Source organism: Cuculus canorus, chromosome 19 (assembly GCF_017976375.1).
Source record: "Cuculus canorus isolate bCucCan1 chromosome 19, bCucCan1.pri, whole genome shotgun sequence".
Classification (NCBI taxonomy): domain Eukaryota; kingdom Metazoa; phylum Chordata; class Aves; order Cuculiformes; family Cuculidae; genus Cuculus; species Cuculus canorus.
The window spans coordinates 10,144,834-10,167,052 of record NC_071419.1 but is presented as its reverse complement, the minus strand read 5'-3'; the positions used below and the strand labels follow the sequence as shown (position 1 = coordinate 10,167,052).

The following is a 22,219-nucleotide window of genomic DNA, read 5'->3' as shown; positions in this document are numbered from 1 at the left end:
GAAGCTGTGCTGTGTTCTTTGAACATCTTGATTCCCAGTTAATATGTACCTGGGTGTATCTAGTTATTTAGGTTTCACAGGAAACAAATTGTTTCTTCAAGTCTTTTTTTATCCAAGGATATAATAGCGGTATTTTGACTCTTGTGAAAAGTAGCCAAGCACTGCTGCTCTCTTACAGATACTTTCAGGCACTTCCTAAAGAGGGGAGGTTCAGTCAAGCATCCTCCTCTTGCTGCACATCTGCCAGCCTGCTGCCGTGTGGTTCTGTACAATGCAGCTTTTTCCCCCTCTTTGCCAGCGAGGAGCTGCTGTGATAGATTGATTTGACTCAAGCGTGCAAGGACAAGGTTTAAAAACTACACCAAAACTACTTTTAGCCTAGAGAAGAGACCTTGGAGCAGCTTCCAGTACTGAAAAGGGCTACAGGAAAGCTGGGGTTGGGCTCTTTATCATGGAGCACAGGAACAGGATGAGGGGGAATTGAGATGGGATCTTAGGAAGAAATGTTTGCTGTGAAGGCGGGGAGGTCCTGTCCCGGGGTGCCCAGAGCAGTGGTGGCTGCCCCATCCGTGGAGGTAGGATGGGCCGGGTTGGATGGAGCTTTGAGCACCTTGATCCAGTGGAAGGTGTCCCTGCCATGGCAGGGGGTTGGGACTGTATGGGCTTTAAGGTTCCTTCCAACCCAAACCATTCTATGACTTGAGCTGTTTTGAATTGCTATGGGCTCAGCTTGAGGGGGGGAAGATCAGATGAGTAACTCCTAAATCAGTTTTCATGATGCTAACTTGCACACTGTGGTTGTAGCAGCTAAGTGCAGCCAGAAGAGACTTTCTAATTAAGCCTTAAAGTTTCTGGGCAGTCTCCTCTGGGACTGTCATCTTCAGCAGGGCTTGGGCACAAGCAGAGTGCTGGTTTAGTGTAGTTGTTGCTGAAACATATTGTGTTGTGGTTGCACCATGCTGGGCAGGAACAGCTCGCTGAGGCTGTGGTGCTGTAAACAGTGCTCACCTGGGACTGCTCTGAACCTTGTCAGCTGCAGGACTTGAGCTTTGCCTACACGAGAGAAGGAAAAGAGGGGCTTTATCCATCACATTTGTGAAATACTGTACTCCAAGCAGTAAGCATAGGAGCTGATATAGCTAAATCGTCCTAAAAAACAGAAGGGGGAGAGTTACAATTTCTGTTCTCAGTATGGAAGTAATAAATTCCAACTTTCTTGTGTCCACAGCCCAGCTTGCAACAGGTTTAAAGCATGGTACAGATGGCTATGCAATTATTGCCAACATCTACTCGTTATATTAGATAAGGCCCTGGGTTTATTTAGCAGAAGCAGATGGAGGGAATACACAATATTTTAGATGTCTTGGCAAACTGTGTTTTCTTTAGAACAACATTGTATGTTTGCTGTGATAGTTCTGGCCAAGAAAAAAGTATTCTAAGAAGGAGGGAGAATGATATCTTTTGGGAGTGACAACGAGATGTACATTAAAGATGAGATTATAATGCAAATCTTATGTTATCTGATGCCTTATGTTAATTACTGTGACAAGAGGAGAGTTTCAGCTTTTATTTGTAAATGTGTATTTTCGGTATCTTGTAGACTGAAGCTTGAAAACGTGACCTCAGCTGCCTACAAAAGGAATCACAAGACAAACAGAGAACCCTAGTATTATATATTTTAAAATGATCTCATGAATTTAATCCAGCCTTATTGGTTTGGGGGCTGACTACTTGTGTGACCGCTGGCAATACTGCGCCTCTGAGCAAGAGGCGCCTACTGCAAGGTGAAAATGCTTGGTCTGGGATCCTTTGAGGGCAGCAGATTTGGAGAGGTGTATGAAGAACATACGCATCTCTGCTTCCTCAGAGCATTCATGCTCATAACCTCCCTCAGAGAACAGCGATCTCAGTGATGAAGAGTCCTGTGAGTACAGGTGGGGACCAGGTCCCTGGGCAGCTTTCAAAGAGAGGGAACCCATCTGTGTCTACTTGTAGAGGTACACGATAGCTTTCAGGTCAGCGTTTTTCTCCAAATAATGGGCTATCAGAGACATTTCCTGTGGCGATATTTGCTAGAGATGGATCAGGTGCAATATTTTTGTCTTGTTGAACTCAACTCCAGCGTCGTTCAGTTTGATTCAAGCTGTTGTCTGGGAATACACAGAGTGGAAGGAGTAGGTGAGTGTGTTAGCAATGCCCCAAGGGTGTAATGTGGTGATGTAATGTGGTGGTTGCTTGGAGCCCATGGGATTACATCTCCTGAATGATCTTCCTCCACAGTATGCAAGCAGCAGCATGACCTGAGCGTCACTCCTTGGATATAGTGGATATGCCTCCCCATGTTCTTGTCCTGAGACGATGAGCACAGTCAGAGCACAGGCAAGAGGAGAGGTACAATGACGTGGTGAAGGCAGCAGGGACCTGTTGTTTGTCAGTATTTTGATGTATTATAGGAAAAAATAACAAGAACACTTGAAATTCTGGTAAAGCTCTCTAGATAGAATGGCTTGGTCAGTTTATGAGTGGTTTTAGGTCTCTAATCGGTCAAGTGTGCAAGTACAACCAAGTGTGTCTGATGTTGATCCCTTCTCGCCAGTTCTCGTCCTATGTCAGTGGGGCATAGCCGGCTGAGTGCTGGAGTAGACACAGAAAGTGTGCAAACGTGGCAGCATGAATTAACTCTTCACACTCTGCCTTCTTGGCTGTTGCTTTGCATGACCTGCTTATCTTTGCTTGTTATCTGCCCCTCTTTAGATCCTCACAGCACTCAGTGATACAGGGGCGAGGTGGTGCATTATTACTTGCTTGTACACCAGCATTTCAAAATGCAGTCACAGGTAGGAGCTCACCGTGGCAAAGCAGGGAAGAGCAAGATGGCTCTTTCTGCAAAAAGGGTTAATGAACAGTCAACTTCTTGTGCAATTTCCTGGAACGTTATCAGAAGTGGATCAGGGAGGTGGTGATTCCTGGAAGTGAGGGTGCGGAGTGGATGGACTTGGAGGAAGGCCATCCATCCAAGTTCTCCCTGTAGAAGCTAGTGCATGGTTCAGTTGGTGGCATGGTGGAAAAGAAGAGCCTGCAGTGCAGAAAGACCTAGAGGCCAGTAACTTAACAAGAGGCCTACTTTCCACCCGGAATGAGGTGCTACCCAGCACTGATAGGTGATTTTCCTTCTCCTTTGTATCAGCCCCTCATTGACTGCTGCTCCCCATCCCTCTCCGCCAGCTCCAGCGCCTCGGGAAGGAGGGCTGAGCTCAATTCTAAACCACTTTGTTTTCTTTTGCTTTTTAAACACTAGTGTAATTTGATAGTGATGACATTTTCTCTTCAACTCGTGAACAACTACTTTTGAGGACCGGCCAAAAAATGCAGAGGGCGGTGTGGTTCTGGTTCCAAACAACACAGATTCCGTCAGCACTCCCAGGGCATCTGGCAAGGAGGCTCTTATTTGGTCAGTACTGTAAGGACGAAGGGTTGAGCTGTGCTTTAAGTGACTCAGATCTTGTACCACCTGCAGTGTCGGTGCTGCCCTGCTAGCCCACCTGGCAGAGGAATTACATCCCCCATCCACCTACCAGCTGTCCTGTGCCCTTTGCCCAGTGTTGAACTGCCAGCTAGTAGAGAGCAGAGTCACGCTCAGCCTGGCTTTCTGGCAGGAAAGGACATGTAGTGTCTGGTTTGGGTAACATTTTTCATGCACACAGGATGTGGGGGTTTGGATCTTTCAGGAAAATGGCAGCTTTAAATGAAGGAAAAAATATTTGCAGACTCGACATGAATTGCTTTCACTATAACAGAAAGCACATTAAAAGTCAGAATATTTCATTTTAGAATTTGATAAATGAAACAACCCCAGATGATGTTTGTTTGCTCTCTCTTTTTTTTCCCTCGTAAAGTAAAAACACTCAAAAAATTTTGCTGACCCAGAAATTCTCCTCTTTAAGAACCTTGTTTGCTACTGAGCTATAAACCCATGCTTGCCCATGCACAAGGGGTGGGATGCGTGACACCAGACATCTCCAGGAATGGGCTCCTGCTCTCTGCATCTTCTGATACCAAGAATAAAATTCTGGGATGCTCATTGCCAAGGACAGAAAGCAGCAGTCTCTCCTTTGTAATGTTAATGTATCAAGACTCAAGGTATGACCCACTTTCCAGCCACAATGAAGTGCAGGATGATTTTAACTCCTGTGTGCTCTGCTTTCCCTGTGTGCGCTCACTAAAATGCTTTGGACATGTGCATTTTTCTGCCAGCTCGTTGCCAAAGAGCCGTCTTTTCTAGTCTGTGATGCAGTATGTTTATGTCTCTCTGGCTTAGAAGAAACAAGAACTTATTGAGTAATTGCCTTATAACCAAAATACCTTCCTTCATCCTGGGTAGAAGCTCAGCTCTCTGCACTCTACAAAACCTCATTCATTTTGTTGGATTGTTGCGTTCTGCTGAATTGCTTTGTGTCTCACTGTAGTGGATGACTGTGTCTCTACAGGTGCTCTTCTCCCTGGTGCCTGGCTCAGGAATTACAGGCAGGAAAGTAGGTTGCAGGTGTGTTGGGGAGGCAATTCTTCTCTCATTTTGCTGCATCTCCTCCCAGGGCTCGGGAGCATTTCTGCCATGCAAACAGGAGGAGAGAGTTTGCGTTCCTGACCAGGCGACTCTGTGTAGTGAAGGTTGCTGGTAAATATAGTGCTGGCTACAAAAGGGTCAGAAATGTACCCCTTTGGTGTGAGAACAAGGAATGAATTTGCTGCTTGTGCCTCTGAAGCAGAGCAACCTTTTAATATTGAATATCACTATTTGCTCGGTGTATTTTATTTTTTCTTCTGTTGCCTTCATGTTGCAGCTAAAGAGAGGTTTATCCTTCACCACGGTGAGGATGTTTTGATGGGCGCTGTCAGTTTTGGAACAAACAGGTTTTTCTGGGCAAGGGGATCAGCCTGAGTTGCTCTGAATAAGCTGGTGTTAAGGAAAGGTTTGGGACACGTTATGTTGTGGATGCGCTTTGCAGGGAAGGAGCAGGCTTAGATGCAGTATGCAGGTATCTGCTTGAATGCTTAGACTTGGTGCTTGTCATCCAAAGGAGAGGCAGAGAGCTGGCAAGCTGGGCCCTTTCGTGTGCTAGGGACTACGGACAGCTGGTGGGGCAGTCACCAACGTGGAGTGGTGGAGCCAAAAGATTGACCTGGTAAGGCCATAAATTAAACGGCGCAATTAGAGCACCAGATTGACTTATCGGCTCTGACCTGGTGTCGACTCTGTCTTTGGTTGTCAAGATAAAGCTCACACACCATGAAATCAAACTGAGTGAAAGGGGGCATCTTTCCAACTGCTCCAGTCACTGCTTACATGCAGACTTGCGCTGTGGCTGGGAGAACAAGGCAGCAGCAGGTCTGACAGCCACGTCGCTGCAGTCCAAACACAAGCCGGGCTTGCTGCGCTCAACAAAACGTCTGCCCACAGCTGAGGGGTTGGCTCACATGCACCCCTTGGCTGGTTGCCTCTGCTGACCTGCCCTCAAGAGCCAAGCAAGGAAATGAGGCAGACTGTGACCAACGCAACGCTGATCGACATCTTCAGTGTGTGCTCTGGAATGAAGAAGGTGAAAAAATACTCATTTTGATTGGTGCTGCAGCTGAGGTGCCTCTCGACAGACAGACACCCACTGCTAACGCTCGCTGCATCCTTTTGCAGCTTATGGTGTGTGCAACTGGAGTGGTTTCTCCCTGTCAGTCTTGCTCATTGGTTTAATCTGCTGCCAAGACTTTGTTATCTGTTGATGGTTGGTACCTATGGGGAAACAGGGTTAAGCAATGCCCTGTTGCCACAAGCTGCCAGAAACCACGGCATCTCCTTCTCCACGGTCTGTTTGCTGTGGATGCTCTGGTAATCCTCGGAGGTCAGTGCCATGAGGACCTGATATTTCTTCTTCCAGTGCCTCCAGTAATACTCTATTTCTTGTTCCCTCTCCCTAATCTGTCATGGCTTGCTCCTTTCCTTCTGTAGGGCCTCCACCTGCTGTCTGGGTGACTCTACTGGAGCTCACCTTGTGCAGGGGGATCTTGTACCCTCCTCCACTCAGGAACGTGGGGTACAGCCCTGGCAGACCTTCACTTGGGCAGCAGCTTTCCTGATAGGAAGCTCTGTCTTGGTGGCCACCTCCACTTGTCCCAGGTTCTCCTGACCAGGTGGATGGTTCTTGGCTGTTGTGGAGGTCAGACACTGGAGAAATTCATGTTTCCTAATAAAGACCATTTATTCAAAGGTTGGGATATACGTGGTGAGGCCACTGGCTGTCATGCACTGGCTGGTGCACTGCTGGTATTCCTGCTCGTGGAAAGTCTTGCTGGCTCCAGCCAGAAGCATGCTGCGTACTGCTTTGGGGTTAAAATGCTTCAGTTATTCAGGAAAGCAGCAAGCAGAGCAGCCTTTCACGGCAAAAGGCTTTTTGGGAAAAAAGAAAGAAATGGAGAATATATATTTTGTAAATTTTTAATGCTCTGGTATATGCTTTTGAAGGGAAAACATCATTTAAAAAGCCCAGCTCCTTAAGATTAATTTTATGGGCCTTTTTTTTTGAGGGCAATGAATCTTTTCCATCGAATCTCTCACTTAGGAAGAATGATTTCTTTCCACTCAATTTCTACTAAAATTCCCAAGTGTTTCTACAATGGTGTGAGACCAGAAGGACCGTACAGGTTCTCCCCTTGGGTTTCTATCTACACTGGGACAGGGATCCTGGTGGTGGTGATGACAAAACCCATGGGGTTAGAGACCTTCTTCACCAGCTCCAGGCAGCGGAGAAGGAATTAGAAAGGAGTGGGTGGCCAAGGGTCACAGCTAGCAGGTAGAACAGATAGAGTTGATGGTCAGCCCACAGACCACCATAAACAGGAGAAACATCTTTAAATTGGTCAGCTGATATTTATGAAGCTATTTATTTTATTTTTCCCCCACTGGTTTCCATTTCCTGGGGGCCACTGGAGCTTGTTAAATGCCAGCAGCTTGAGCCCAAAGTTGGACTCTGGGAATGGGATGATTTCTTGGGCTTTTCTGTGTTCCTGCTTCTGTCGCAGATTTTGGGGTTGATGCTGCCAAGGCGTCTGTGTTAGGTAGGGTTGACTCCATGGGCGAGAGGTGATGATTGCTCTTTCTTTTCATAAAATCATTGCTGTACTGTTGTTGGCTAGTTTTATCTTTCTTTGAGGAAAGCTGTCTGGTGAATATTTAGCCTCTCTTCTAACCCCTCTGAAGAGATTAATTCGGTTCTTGGGAGTGGCTGCTTGGGATAAAGCCTGTGAAGAAATAACTGTCTTCCTTTACTTTCTAGGAGTAGAGTTTTATAAGAAATGGAAAGGTTGCATTAAAAGTGCTCACAATTTATGTGATTCCTGCTTCAACAGAACCTGCCCCACACCAATGTTGTCCAGTAGCAAGATCCCCTTGGAGGTGTCAATCATTCTCAGTTATTAATCTTGCTGCTTTTTGCTGTGGCTGTGTGTTATCTGCTTGCAAGCAGACACGCTGAAGCTGCTGGACTTGCACTTAGTTTCAGTTGTCTCCTGCACGTCTCATGCTGCCTCTGTGGTGATTTATAGACAGTAATGTCAGGAGGCTGAGTGGAAAATGCACTCTATCACCTCTGTGTGTTGAGCACCGTCTCACCTGCTGTTCTTTGTTGAGGCTGGACCCAAGGTGTGGTTGCTTCTGTAAACAGAGATACGTATCGAAACCCTGTATTGTTGATTATCTATTCGTGGCTTTATTGTTGATTATCTATTCGGGACATTCCTCTTTCTGCCTTGGGGGAAGTGCAAAGCACTGCTGTCACCTGCTCCCCGAGAGATCTTTGGATGATCTTTGGAGATCTGGATGATCTTTGAGGTCCCTTCCAACCCTAGTTATTCTATGATTCTATGAAAAGGTAAAATAAACCCACTAAAACACCATTAAGGTAGGAGGAGGAGAAGGTAGGAATGATCTTGAGGAATAGGGTTAGTTTTCCATGCTCTAATCCTTGGCATTTAGAGATCTGGAGCTAAGATTGAAGGAGTTTTGAGACATTTCCTTTGGTTGGGGCTTGGCGAAGGAGATTCGTTATTGAGTAGCTCTGAAAAGCACAGCATTGTTATGGGAATGTGTGTCTTGCTGAACTGGTCCACAGAAATCCTGAGCTCCGAGGCGCTTTAAGAAACGGACCGCTAATTATTTATGTTAGCATGACATTCAGGAAAGGAAATTTCCTTTCATTCTTTGCTTTCTTTTCTACCCAAAGGAATGCGTTGCTTTTCTAATTTATTCCAAGCTTTGTTAGAACAAAAGTTATCAAGTTTTTATCACAGATTTGGCTTTTGTCTCTGGGAACAGATGTCAGTCAGGGCTTGTTAGTGGAGGTGGTGATACAGAAAGCAGCATTTAACCAAGTTATCATGAGAGTAAGGAAAGAGTGCAGCGGTCCTGAGCACTGCTGGGCTGGCAGGATGCGTGCCCAGATCCTCCACAGCAGCATATGGGCAAAAAAGTTTTGATGGAGGGTCATGAAAATGATCCGAGGGGTGGAGCGCCTCCCATCCGAGGACAGGCTGAGAGAGTTGGGATTGTTCAGCCTGGAGAAGAGAAGGTTCAGAGGAGACCTTAGAGCAGCTTCCAGTACTGAAAGGTGCTCCAGGAAAGCTGGGGAGGGGCTAATCGAGGCTGTCCCTTATTCACTCCCAGTTTCTCTTTGAATTTAGAAACAAAATGTTGAGTATATCAACCACCTCTTCTCTCAGCTTGTACCGGGAATTGGGGTTCTGCCTGATGACAGCACAAATCCATCTTAGCTCACTAGAGACTAATTGTGTCGTTAGTAGCAACATCCAAAGTGGATGTTGAAGATTATCTTTGACTTGAAGTATGTGCTATAAGAGTTTTATAGGTGCTGCAGAGGTTTGTAGGTGAGCAATTAAGTTGTGAGAATGGATGGGAGGGAGAAGAGGAATTAAATCATTGGCATGGGTGCAGAAGAGTAAATGAGAAGTCTCTGCAGGTGATGGTTCTTGGTTTAAACAGTCTCCTGTTGCTTATGCTCAGCCTGCATTGATGGAGCTGATGTAATGTGAATTTTCTGGTCAAGAAAATGTAGGAGCAGGTGTCCTGTAGAATAGATACTCTGCTCCTCAGGTCCTGGCTTGCTGCTGCCTCTCTTGCCATCCAACATCTCAGCATGCTTTCTTGCTGATCTCCAGCACCTCCTGCTGATGGAGTCTGGCCCTTTCCACACAGCAATGCTGATCCTGCTCTTCCCTGGCCCATTGGCAGCAGCGTTAAGTCAGTCAGTAAGTCTTACCTGGTTCTTACCTGGGCGTAGCTGTGCTGGGAGCGCTCTCTACACAACCACATCCTCTGCTGCTGAGTTTGCCAGACATCCTGCATAATGCATTTTATGTAGTAGAATTATAAGTCTCATTTAAAATACTCTGCTTTTTCTTGTATTTTTCATGGTAGTTGGCCACACTGCTGAATGCTCGGCAGCTTGTAATCATGAAACTGAGAAAAGGGGCTCCTTGGCAGGTGCAGATAGATCACAGGTACACACTGTGGGTGCTCTGGACCTCTTGGAGCATCTCTGTGTGCTGGCATGGGATGCTTGCTGTGCCTGGGTGCTTAATCGCCAGCCTGGTTGAACCTTTGAGCAACTGGATCCAGTGGAAATATCCCTGCCCATGGCAGGGGATTGGAAGGAGATGGGCTTTAAGGTCCACGATTGTGTGATTGTAGACACTGTGACATTGTTTCCTCCTTTGCTTTGCCCTAAACGGTGAAGCTATTTCATTTTCTGTGCAGAGCGTTTAAATGTTTCAGAATCGTTTATTTCTTATCGCAGTTACTGCAGTGCCTCAGAGGAAATACTTGCACCCTGCTCTCTCAATATTCTCCTCAAACAAGATGCTCAGAACAAAAATGAGGTTTGCAAGCATAGAGTAAGCTCTATAACTGGAAACCGCTTCAGATATTAGGAAATAGAAGACATCAGTACTTGAGGGATTTCTGAATTCATTACAGGGAAAAGCTCTGGCAGGTAATTTCTAACCAAGGGCTTTACTTCCCACTTGCTGTCTCCTGAAGAAAGGTGTAGACTTTCCTGTAAGCACAGGGTGCTGCATTCTCATGGCCAGAGCCAGGCTTGCTCGCTATGTGCAAATGGCTTCATAAGCAGGCAGGTATTGTGGATTTTCTTATAAGCCTGGGCAAGACTCGGCAGCTCTGGATGTGCACCTGAACTGGTGGGTTTCAGTGGACACAATCTGCAACACAGTCACAGCTATAAAGCTTAAAGCAGCTTGAGTATTTGCTGGGTTTTACACAACACTTATTCATGCTTTGGAAAGAGCATTAAATCTGTTTTTTTCCCTCTCTCCCCTTTTACAATTAGGATTCTAGCAACTGCTGGGACTGATTTTGACCTGCGGACCCTGCGAGCTGTCCGAGTGTTACGACCCCTGAAGCTTGTGTCGGGAATCCCAAGTGAGTGTCCTGATAATGTCATCTTCTCAGCCAGAGGTGCTCTATAGCTTTTGGGGTGTTCCATGGTATTTTCTGAGTGATATTTTCTTTCCCTGCTTCTTCGTGGTCTGTGGCTTCTGCTTTTGCCTGGTCCTGATTTTCTGTCATCCCATTTTTTGCACAGAAGCTGATTTCAACTCTTTGCTCCCAAATCTGCAGGTGATTTGTCCTTTTACCTTCGGGTTGCATTAATTTTTGGGGGTGTGAAGACCTGAGATCTAAATTTTGCAGTTTTCAGGCCCTGCCTCCGAGGCTGGATCTTCTGACAGTTTTTACCAGCTGAGTATCTTGCACTGGGGATTTTACTTCTTGAATAAGGGGCAAAAACGAAGGGAAAGAGCAGATAGCGCTTGGTCTTGCCTACTCAGTGGGAATTGATACAAGTTACATGCTAATGCGAAGGGGCTGAAGGCTCTGCTGATGAGGTGCATCATGCCTTGCTGATGTCCTGAAACCATCGAAGTCCCCACACCATTGCTTCCCACCTTTTTGAGTTGTCATCGTTCACCAGCTGCTCTACCTGCTAGCAGGAATGTATTTTTTTTCTGAATGTGGAACGGAGAGATTTTTCCTTTTGGCAAAAGCCAGTGACAGGGGACTGTCGCTCTGTGGGATGCTCCACTTTTCTCTGCATTAACCCCTTGGCGGCCAGGCAGCTCCCTCTCCTCCTGAGCTGTGGATTGGGGCATCAGTTCTGCCATTTCCCTGCCTACTTTGGGACTGAAAAGTTGGTGCTGTAGAAATCCAGTGAGGCGATATGCTTTGCACTGACAGCACCAAAACTTCCTGAAGTCAGCATTCTTTCCCGGGCAGGGCTTGAACCTGAATTCCCATGCAGGAGGGGTCCTTGGCTGGGCTTTGGAAAGGTGTCATTTATTAACAGGGTCTCGAACAAGGAGATGCTGCTGGCTGTTTTTTTCATGGACTTCTTGCCTAGGCAAGGCAATACAGTGTCAAAGTAGTGACAATCAAAGGATGCAAGAGATGTAAAGTGTCCCTGTCTTGGTGTGGGTTGCATATTTGACCTGGGGGGACATGCTCTCCCACTTGGTGATGTGTCCTGGACTAGTACAATATTGGCCCACAGAGCTTTATTTGCTGTCATGTTTTTAGTGATGCTGTGAAAGCTTTGTGGGTTTTTTTCCTGTAGTAAATGTGCAACCTTGAGGTGTATTCATACGGAAGCACGGTATCTGCTTTCTTCTACATTCTCAGTATTTTTCCCATCCAACAGATCTTCATGCTGCTTTTTTCTCCATGCACCTCTATTGACCTCAGTGCTGCTCTACAAGGTGGCAAGACAATGCTGATACTTCATTCTCCGTATCTTAGGACAGGCCACCAAGGTGGCTTTCAGTTGCTGCTTATCGCTGAGGTTTTTTTGTTATGCAGGTTTTTTTTTGTTACGCAGGTCTGCTTGACATTATCTGCCACCTCCATCTCTCCAGCCTCTCTCACCTTATCTCTCCCCTGGCTTTAATTGAAAATGAGTTTTAGTGCCAGTGAAAAAGCTATGGATGGATAGCCTTGGAGGCAGAGTTTGTTTCTGCAGAAGCAGGTGTGATAGGCACAGCAGCACTGGAGCTTTCCTCTGCCTTGCGGAGGGAGGTGCATCTTGGTGCTCCCTGCCCTCCCCAGGACAGGGGACACCACAGCGTCCATCTCTGCTGCTCTGTCCACACTGCTGCAGGATCTGCCTGAAGGACCTGGTCCAGTTCTAGGGTGAGCTTTGGGTCTCTACTGGTTTCAGGCAAAGTCCTTTCTCTGTCTTGAAAGCTAGAGAGAGCTTTGAATGAAAAAATGAACTCTCCTGGCTATGTCTCTCATATCTTGAGTGATTTCTGGCTGTAACAGCTTTATTATAACACCGTGGGAAAAGCAGTATTGCTTCCTATTGCCAACCCTAAACTGTCCCTTAGACCCCTCCTCTCTCTTACCTCACCTTACTCCCCAGCCCTTGTTTTCCTTTCCTTACTGATTACATGTTTTTCTTCGTTCCCACAGGCTTGCAAGTTGTCCTCAAGTCCATCATGAAGGCGATGGTGCCCTTGCTTCAGATTGGGCTGCTCCTTTTCTTCGCCATCGTGATGTTTGCCATCATCGGGCTGGAGTTTTACATGGGAAAGTTTCATAAAACCTGCTTCTCTAACGAGACAGGTGAGCTTCGAGCTTTGCTGTCCTCCCAACGTATCATCACAATGCTTCTAGTCCTCTCCATCACGATGCTTCTAGTCTTCTCCGTCTCATTGGGATGCTTTCTATCCTGCTCTTACGTTGCGTTTCCTTTTCCTTGTCTGCGTTTATTGCATTCTCTCCCTTTATCCCCTTACATTAAGACTTAACAGGCTTTTGTGCTCACTCTGCATGAACTGGGACAGATCCTCCTCTCACTTTTATACCACCACAACACGCCTGATGCTCATGTGTCACCCTTAGTCTATGCAAGAGTGAGACAAAGGAGCTTACGGCCTCCTCTCATGGGAGTGTTTTTCATAGCAGAACCCCGTTCCTGTTGCTCCAGCTTGTTGAAGGGCTGGAATTTTTGCTATTATTTTTTTGATTCCTTGGTCTCCACTTACATTTTCCACTGGTTTTAGCTCTGTGAACAACTGCTTAACACTGAATTTCATTGCAAGGCTTCTGGAGCAAGTTGTAGGGGTATGAGAAGGTCAGGGTGAAAAATAGTAAGGTTGGAAAAACTGGAAGCAACCAAAAAATGAAGAAGGACAATAGATAGAAAGCAAGTCTTTTGATGGTGAAAGGATAAAAATGTCATTCAAACAGGAAGGCAAGAGAAACCAGGCAGTGTAGGGTGTCTGCTTGTGAATGAGTGATGAACCCCAGGAGATGGAGGTGGGGAAGGTAATGACCAGAAGCCCTTGGCTGGGACTGGTGGTCATGTCAAAGGCAACTGCTTGTCTATAGCTTGGAACTCATCCCAATTTAATTAAAAAAAAAAAAAGCCTTTTTTTCCACGTAACTTTTCAATATTCCTTTGTAGCAGTGCTAATACGTGTTGTTTATCTGGCTATCCATAGAGGAAAATATTGTTCTCGTCTCCAGAAGATTGCAATTTAAGGTACAATTGACTGTCTTTAAAACACAGTCTTGTATTTTCTGTGATTATCACTAATAGGTCTTAATATTGATTTATTTACATGCATTCAAATGGTAATAACAACATCCCTGCCAAATCTCTGGGCATCCTTCACAGTGCTCTCTAACAACAACATGGAAACAGTTTAATATATTCAGTTTACACAGAGCTTTGCAAAAGCAGGGGGAAATTGTTTCCTTGCTCATGTTTTTACATAACATAAGAAGAACGTAACACAACTTGTAAAAGACTATCAGGTGTTTAGTGATAGTTTGTGAGCGAAGCAGGACAATTCCTGGAAGAAAGGAATTTTTTGGTGCTGGATTTGTAGACAGGAAAATCTTTTTGCAGGGGGGAATGTGTGTGTTCGTGGCAAGCAGACCATGTCTCAGCCCACTCTCTCTGGGGTGCTGCAATGATTATAGAGGAGTAATGACAACAGTGACAACACAGGTGTGTGGGGAGCATAGAATTGTAGAATCACTGGGTTGGAAAAGACGTCTTGGATCATGGAGTCCAACCATTCCTATCTGCCACTAAACCATGTCCCTGAGCATCTCATTTACCCGTCTTTTAAACCCCTCCAGGGATGGGGACTCCGCCACCTCCCTGGGCAGCCTCTGCCAGTGCTTGATGACCCTGTCTGTGAAATACTTTTTCCTGATGTCCAGTCTGACCCTCCCCTGGCACAGCTTGAGGCCATTCCCCCTTGTTCTGTCCCCTGTCACTGGGGAGAAGAGCCCAGCACCCTCCTCTCTACGACCTCCTTTCAGGTAGTTGTAGAGAGCAATAAGGTTTCTCCTCAGCCTCCTCTTCTCAAGGCTAAAAGCAGAAGCATTATCAGCGAGACGGCAGGGAGAAAGCAATTATGAACAGGTTTTCATTTTCTAGGAGCATTTTCAGGTCTGTTAAATTGCACCCAAGGTGGGTGATTTTTTGCATCCTTCGTTTGCAGGCTGAGCTCTGAGCCTCTCACAGATGGGCTGGTTTTAGCCAGTGGGGTAACAAGAAGAAGTGGTGGGGTTTTTTTTAACCCTCTCCTCAGAAACCAGTTAACTGAAAGGGCAAAATAAGCCCCAAAGGTGTTTGCGTTCCCTGCAGGCAGCTCTCTGACATCAGTGATGACTGAGAGATCTCTGTGCCAAGCTGGGGACTGAGAACAGATTCTTGTCACGTGTAATGTCGTGTGTAAGTGACTCTTCCTTGCTGGGTGGCTCCCAGCTAGGAATTGGGAGAGCAGCCGAGAAACTGTTGTGTGTTGCATCTCTCTGCATTGCAGCACCTGGTGGCTCGGTGGGAGGACACGGCGTGTCCGGGCTCACCTCTCCCCAAATCCGCTCGCCGGGCAGTGTGGAAAGGTGCCTGCCCCTGCTTTTCTTAAGGGCTAACAAGCTGGTTGACGGATGAATTACAGGGATCGATTCCACCTACTCAGCGGGAAATGGTGTGATGGTGTTTCTGGAAAGGCAGAAAGCGGTGAGGTTTCCTGGCGCTGGGGTCCCTTGTGAGCGGAGCAGCAGAGCATCCCACAAAGCCATCAGCGTAGCTTTTTAAAACCTAAGTGCTCATCATCTCCAAAGAGGTGCATTAACAAACCCAGGCCTGATACCACGGGCTCCAAAGGTTGCGTGTGGAAATGTGAGCCCCGTTAAAGAGACGCCTCTGTTAAAGGGCAGCGAATCGCAGGAGGAGGTGTTGCTCGTGTTTCTTTGTGTTCCAAATCCCCAAAGTGAATGAACTCCTGGGATTTTTCCTGGAACCAGGAGCCACAGGCGAGGTACCAGCTGTTACTTCAGTATCCTGATTAAAGATGTCAACAGCAAGTGTTGGCTATAGACCTGCTTAGCCCGTAGCCCTGGGGAGGTCGGCAATAAACTGCAACGAAGAGGGACGCTCGAGACCAAAATACGGAAAAAGGGCGATTCAGAGCCTTTGCCACAGCTCTGAGCTAGTGGAAACATTTCTCTGTTTTAATGAGAAGTGGGTAAAAATTAATGACATTTGGTGTTCCAGCAATGCCCGAGTTGTTTTCCTCTCCCTGCATCCTCCATAAAGACCTGTTCTGCTGACACAGGGTTACTTTCAAGCAGCCACCTTCTGCAGCTGACCCGGAAGAACAAAGCATCACATTTGTTTCCTATTTTTCCCTGAGATTCCCTTTTTCTCTGTCTTCAGGGAGTAGGGACCAGTTCTGGTGTCTTTTTACAAAGGAAAACCCAACGCTTCAGAGCAGATGTGCATTGCACATTCAGAGCATCACCTGGCAACAAATGGTGATAAAACTGGATTCTCTTCTAAGGCACAGTCACAAAACAAATGGTCTGAGAGAGCCAGATTCAGTATTTTCTTTTTGCAGGCTGCTTTCACTAAGCTCTTGTGAAAGCCTGTGGTGACCCATATGGAGAGAGATGCTCTGCGCTAAGGTGTTGAGTCAACAGGAAAACACATCACACACACGCACATGTACTTGAGCCACAGTGACAATCCTGTTTTACCTCCTGCAGACTTTGCTCTATGGAATGATTATTCCTAATTATTGAGAGTGCTGATCTTGTTTTCCCCCAGTGGATTTGATTTTGTGCAGTTTGCTGGTCCATTACCATAACATGTCACTTTAAAAAACCCTTTAATATTAACTGAATTGCATCTCTGTGTAAACAGGAATATTACTTAGTATATTTATTTACTTTGAAAACCCGGCACTTTAGTTTTCCAAACTGCTCTCTGATGGTGCTTGTACTGTCTCTGAAGGGCTGCAAAGCTTCAGACTTCACAGCTGGCCCCGGAAAATGCTGGCTAACCTTCTGGCCATCCCTTGTGGTCCTTAACCAAGGCAGACTCATCCTCCTTTGCTTTCTCTGGATCTGAAAAGAAACTCAGCAGAGAATCATAGAATCTTGGAATGGTTTGTGTTGGAAGGGATTTTAAAGCCCATCCAGTTCCACCCCCTGCCATGGGCAGGGACACCTCCCACTGGATCCGGTTTTTCCAAGTCCCATCCAACCTGGCCTTGAACACCTCCAGGGATGGGGCAGCCACCACTGCTCTGGGCAACCTGGGCCAGGGCCTCCCCGCCCTCACAGGAAAACCATTTCTTCCTAAGATCTCATCTTAGTCTCCCCTCTTTCAGCTTGAAAACTGCTCCCCCTTGTCCTCTCCCTGCACTCCCTCATCAAGATCCCCTCCCCAGCTTTCCTGGAGCCTCTTTCAGTACTGGAAACTGCTCTAAGGTCTCCCTGCGGCCTTTCTCTTCTCCAGGCTGAACAACCCCAACTCTTTCAGCTTGTCCTTGTGTGGGAGCTGATCCAGCCCCCGGATTATCTCTGTGGTCTGCTTCGAACTCACTCCAACAGATGCACATCCTTTCTAAACTGAGGACTCCAGAAACCCCACTCCTGCTGCAGATGAGCTTGGCAGCTGGACGCTTTACTTTCCTGGCCACGTGAACCTACACCCCACAGCCTTACCCTTTAGAGCAGAAAAGAGATTATGGAGGGGCTGGAGCTCTTGGGTCCACCTTGCAGGCTGCTGTGGTGGCACTGCCTTGTGATGAAACCAGAGGGTCTGCATGGAGCTTTGGTTTAACATCTGTATCTGCACAATGTTGGGGCTATTCACAAGCAGCTCTTGATTAAGCCACTGGTGAAGAACCTGCTTTTTTGTGTTAATGTTATAGTGCCAATATTTAGCACTTAGCTGGGCTGTATGAGGGTGTATTGTTGACTTCCAGTGTTTTGAAGTGTGCACTGTTCCCAAGTCCTTCCTTTTACCTCACTTGGGTTTGTTTTTGTGGGGCTTCTCATATATGACACAGCTGAACACTGGGGCAAGCTAGAAATTAGTGGCACTTCAGGGATGGCTCTGCTCCACTCTGCTACTAAACTGTCTCTTAGAACACAGCAGTATATAAATGACCGCATGGGTGTAAAGTCTTTTGCGTGCCCGTCGGGGCACGAGGAAACATGACATGTGAGTTACATTCATGCAGTGGTGCAAGTAGGATGCAGCAGCAGCTGCTTGACTGGCTTCAGTGGGTAACCTTTCCCCCTGCTCTTCTTTTTACAGATGCTGAGGTGGGAGATTTTCCTTGTGGAGAGGAGCCTCCTGCCAGGCAGTGTGAGAGTGGGACAACCTGCAGGGAGTACTGGCAAGGACCGAACTACGGCATCACCAACTTTGACAATATCCTCTTTGCTGTTCTCACTGTCTTCCAGTGCATCACCATGGAAGGATGGACCGACATTCTCTACAATGTGAGTCTACTGATGGGACTGTAAGACTCCTGGATTGCTGTTATGTATTTTATTAGTTTGGAAAATAATTGTTCTGGGGAAAATTAATTTGATTTGTGCTTTTTCCCCCTATTGATTAGCAACTCACTCTGTTTTTTAGGAAGATTGTTTCTATTTTATTGAGCGTGGTTCTGCAGGTCCTGTAAGATTCTCTGAACTGCTGTGGTGGTTTGAGGCTGCAGACTTGCTTACCTGCAACGTGATGTCTTGTGCCAGTGTGGTGTTGCTGCATGTAAGAATTGGTATGCGTCGGTCCCTGATGCTGTTGTGTTCTGATGTAGGATGAGTGGGTGAGTAGGAGCATGTTCTCGTGGTTCTCACAAAATCAGTTATCAAATTGCACAACACAGGGTGGCGAAACCAGTGACCCTTTGTACCTAGAGGTTTCCTCTTTTGAGAGTCAAGTTTATCATAGAATCATAGAGTAGTTTGGGTTGGAAGAGACCTTAAAGACCATCCAGTTCCAACCCCTGCCATAGGTAGGGACACCTCCCGCTGGATCAGGCTGCCCAAGGCCCTGTCCAACCTGTCCTTGAACACCTCCAGGGATGGGGCAGCCGTGACTTCTCTGGGCAACCTGTTCCAGTGCATGGATATAGAATCTAAGTCAATGAACAGCTTTAGCTGGATGTTAGCACTGAAATCCAGTATAATTTTATAAAGCTCTGTCGGTCACCCTTACACTTGGCATGGCTGAGGCTGTAGGGAGACACACCAGGCTGAATTTCCTCACTAAGGTCTTTGCTGTCTGTGCCTCCTGCCAGCCAGGGCCATGACTATCACAGTCACTCAAGGTTAAACCTCTTGGTCAGTTTTACTATTTCCACTTTTACAAAGAGTAGGGCAACCTCACCCAGTTAATAACAACTGAATGACTCCGCTGGCTTTCAGGCAGTGTAATGCTCTCGTTTGTGCCTGTAATTTATACCTACCCTGTTGAGATGTCCTGTCTTGAGAGGCAAGCACCTAACCCTTGCTAACAGGCTGGGAATAGAGTCCTTCAGCTGTATTGTATTTCCTTGCTAAGTGTAACAGCTGCTCTTTGGGAGCAGTAAGGGACCTGTGTATCTGTTGCAGACTTCTTCTCCCCAGCTTTGTGGTTTGCTGAGATCTTCACATGTTTCTACAGTGGGTGTAAAGTTCAGTGGTTTGCATCTGGAGGATGACCCAGCTGTTTTGTACTTCCATTTTCTATGTTAGTAAAGGACTTTATCAAGTACTAGGGCAGGAAGCAGAGAGCAAGTGGTGATGGTTAGCAATGTATGACTACATTGGCTGTTTCTTTCCGCTGACTGTAGAAGGAAGGACAATCTGACAGCCACGTGTAGATGATCTGAATTACCCCATGCAGTCCCAGCCAATGTGGAAAAATAAAAAAAGGTAGGCATTAATAGTGCCTCCAGATCACTTCACTGGCCAGTAGGACAAAACTGACGAAATGTTCAGTCTACTTCATTATAGACTCTAGGCCCATGCTGGGCTCTTTCGCAGACCTTCCTGTGAGGTTTTCTATAGCAACAGGGAAGTATTATTAATATCAACCTCAGTAAATTGCAAGGTACAATGCTGTTGTGTTTTAAAGCCAGTATATGTGATTTCTTACCTTCTCCATTCATTGCTCAGCTTCTCCACTTCTTCCCAGTCTCTGTCTACTTAAAGTGATCTCTAGAAGGGCCCATTTCCTCACAGCATGCCCTCCTCTCCCCCTGAAACTTCATCACACAACCAGGTTCTCCCATTCTCATTCAGCAATCCTTCTCCTTCCTTTTAGTGCCAACTGTTGTAAGAAGAGCCCATTAGCATCCTGGCTGGAATTGATTGATCAATATGTGGTGTGTTAGATCATCTTCTCCCAAACTGCATTTTGTATCACATGTAAAAAACTAGAGCTTACTATTGGGTTATTGATTCTGGGGGTTGCTTTGAGATCTATTATAGTATCATTCTAGATGCCCATTAATCTAATTGGAAACAGATGCCTGGATGAGATACGGTTAAGTATTTGTTTTAGAACACCAAGCCTTGTCTGAGACCCTGGCTTAGGTTTTAATGCTTGGTGGGTTCATGTTTCCGACAGATATGAGGGTCTCTGGAAGGTGTTCTTGTTGGATGTAGGTTCTTTTTGGATGGAGGGTGAGCATGTCGTGCTATGGGACCACTCGACAGATGGTGTTCCTGTAACGAGTGCCAGCAGCTATCTCTGCCCCTCTCCCTTGGTCCTGCCCTGCATGTTGTCTCACCCCCTCCCCGTGCTGCTCTGCCTGCTGAGGAGCTGGCTGTGCTTTTGCAGGTTAGTAGCTGAGAAACGAGGTGGGTGGAGAAGAACCACCCTGGGCAGCCCTAAACGTTTTCATATCTTCAGTCATCTGGTGTTTTTTGGGCACTTGGCTTTCATCTTGGTTTCTTCTGTGCCCACTCTAAGTTCATCAAATTGAAAAATGAAACAAAAAAAACAAAAGCCCAAACCACGCTGCAGCAATGACTGAAAACACAGCATGGTGGGTGTTTGTGGATGCAGTTGCCAGACTACGCAGAGGTAACAGCAACACAACCAGTCTGTTGTGTTGCAACTGGTTTTAATGCTGCCTGAATCTGCTGGGTCCCTAGTGGACCCATGGGTTGATATGGGAAGAAGGTGGAGGATGTTGCCTCTTACACCCAGAACTTGAACGATGGGGTATGCGAGCACATCTTAGGGTCCTTCTCCTTGGTTTGCGGAGGATGGGAAGTAAGGCAGCCTCTTTAGGCTCAGACAACAGGTGAGTTTCAAGAGGTTATTACTTGAGGTTATTACAAGAGGTTCAGGGAGCTTTGATTCTCCATTTGTGTTCTCCACTGCTCAGGGAAATGTTTTTGGCCAGGAAAACTTTTCAGTGGTGGAAGTAGCTTCCCTGCCAGCCCCAGCCTCATGTCTCCTCAAGGAATCCATCAATCCCCTGCTGCAGGTTACTGATCACAGCTGAGCTATCAACCAACTTTCAGTGTGTTGCTTAATTAAGAGTTGCAAAAGGCTGTGAGACCACAAGAGGCAAGGTGCGGCCTACATAAACTGTGATTATGCTTTTTCTTGTCCTAACTAACTAGAAAGTGGGGAATGCTGCCATACCTGAGGCTCAGTAGAGCCCTGCCTTCATCTTTCCCTTTTTGTGCCTGCTGCCACATGTTGGCTTTGGTTGGAGTAGATTTTTTTTTGCCTTGCTTGTGCAAAACTTCTCCCTTCCTGATGTTAAAACAGACAGTGCCACTTGGGGTCCATTCTCAAGGCTGAAATCCCTTTGATGCCTGGCAGTCTAGAACACATTATGAGGAAGCTGAGGTTAGGGACATCTTCCTTAATGGGCCATTCATTTCCTTCTGGCAAATGGTGATTGATTGATTGCCCTGCATCAACAGGACTTTGTTATTGCTCCTCTTTTCTGTACTCAGAAGAGTTAGGATTTTTTTTTTTCTTCACAGTGATGATGATTGAGATCAGTCTCAGGCGAGCAGTTCAGCACTGATTTAACCAAGGGAGAGAGTTGGCTCTGTCCTGAAAGCAGCTTTGAAAATGAAAAGTCAGTCAGTGGTGACATCAGGCAAGCGGAAGGGTTGGATGCAAAATGATGTCCAGGAAGGACTGGCTTGAGATTGATGGTTTGGCTCAGGGGTTTCCAAGTTGAGAGCTTGTTTGTGAAAGGTTATTTCGTCATTTCCAAAGGACTGAGATGGCTTTAAATGTAGTCCAGATGCAGCCTGCCTACAGACATGGAGTAAAATAGCAGCAAAGGCTTTGCAATAAGTAATCTACCTCGCAAATATTCACTCCTCCTCCTGTGATAAATTGAGAAATTAGGAGGGCAGGGAGCATACAAATTCACAAATCTCAGCCCAATTTTTCCTTGCCGATCCACTCTTTATAATGTCACAGAGTTTCATTTTAATTGGGGCCAGTGAAAGCTTTCTAGCAAGACTTTATCTGGAAGGCGATTTATGCTTGAAGCAAAAAAAGTCTGAATCATCAGTTGGGTGAAATGCTTTAAGAACAAGCTGGGGAAAACTCCTTCCTGAATCAGCAACACCAGAGCATCAGAGCAATTGCTCCAAACAAGCCCTTCTGTGAAGCTGTCAGCTGTGCCCTGTTTTGACTCAAAAACATCCAAGGAGCAACAGGTGATTTAGGAAACCTGCTGTGTCCTGAGGACAGGGAAGCACCTTTCCTCCAGCAAATAGAGTGCACTTACCTTCTGCTAATTCAAGGCTTCAGCGTGACCCGGGAATATATTAAAAATAAAGTAACTAAACTGTTTTCCT

The 22,219-nt window shown here is 46.3% G+C and overlaps 1 protein-coding gene across 19 annotated transcripts in view; it reads left to right on the top strand.

Moving 5' to 3' along the window:
- CACNA1B (calcium voltage-gated channel subunit alpha1 B) overlaps nt 1-22,219 on the top strand; it is a 309,668-nt gene that overhangs the window by 97,452 nt on the left and 189,997 nt on the right. For all 19 annotated transcript variants that reach the window (XM_054083988.1, XM_054083991.1, XM_054083987.1 and 16 more), the window contains 3 exons: nt 10,410-10,501; nt 12,545-12,697; nt 17,703-17,890. In XM_054083988.1, coding sequence (XP_053939963.1) covers nt 10,410-10,501; nt 12,545-12,697; nt 17,703-17,890 — 433 coding nt within the window. The remainder of the gene's footprint in view (nt 1-10,409; nt 10,502-12,544; nt 12,698-17,702; nt 17,891-22,219) is intronic.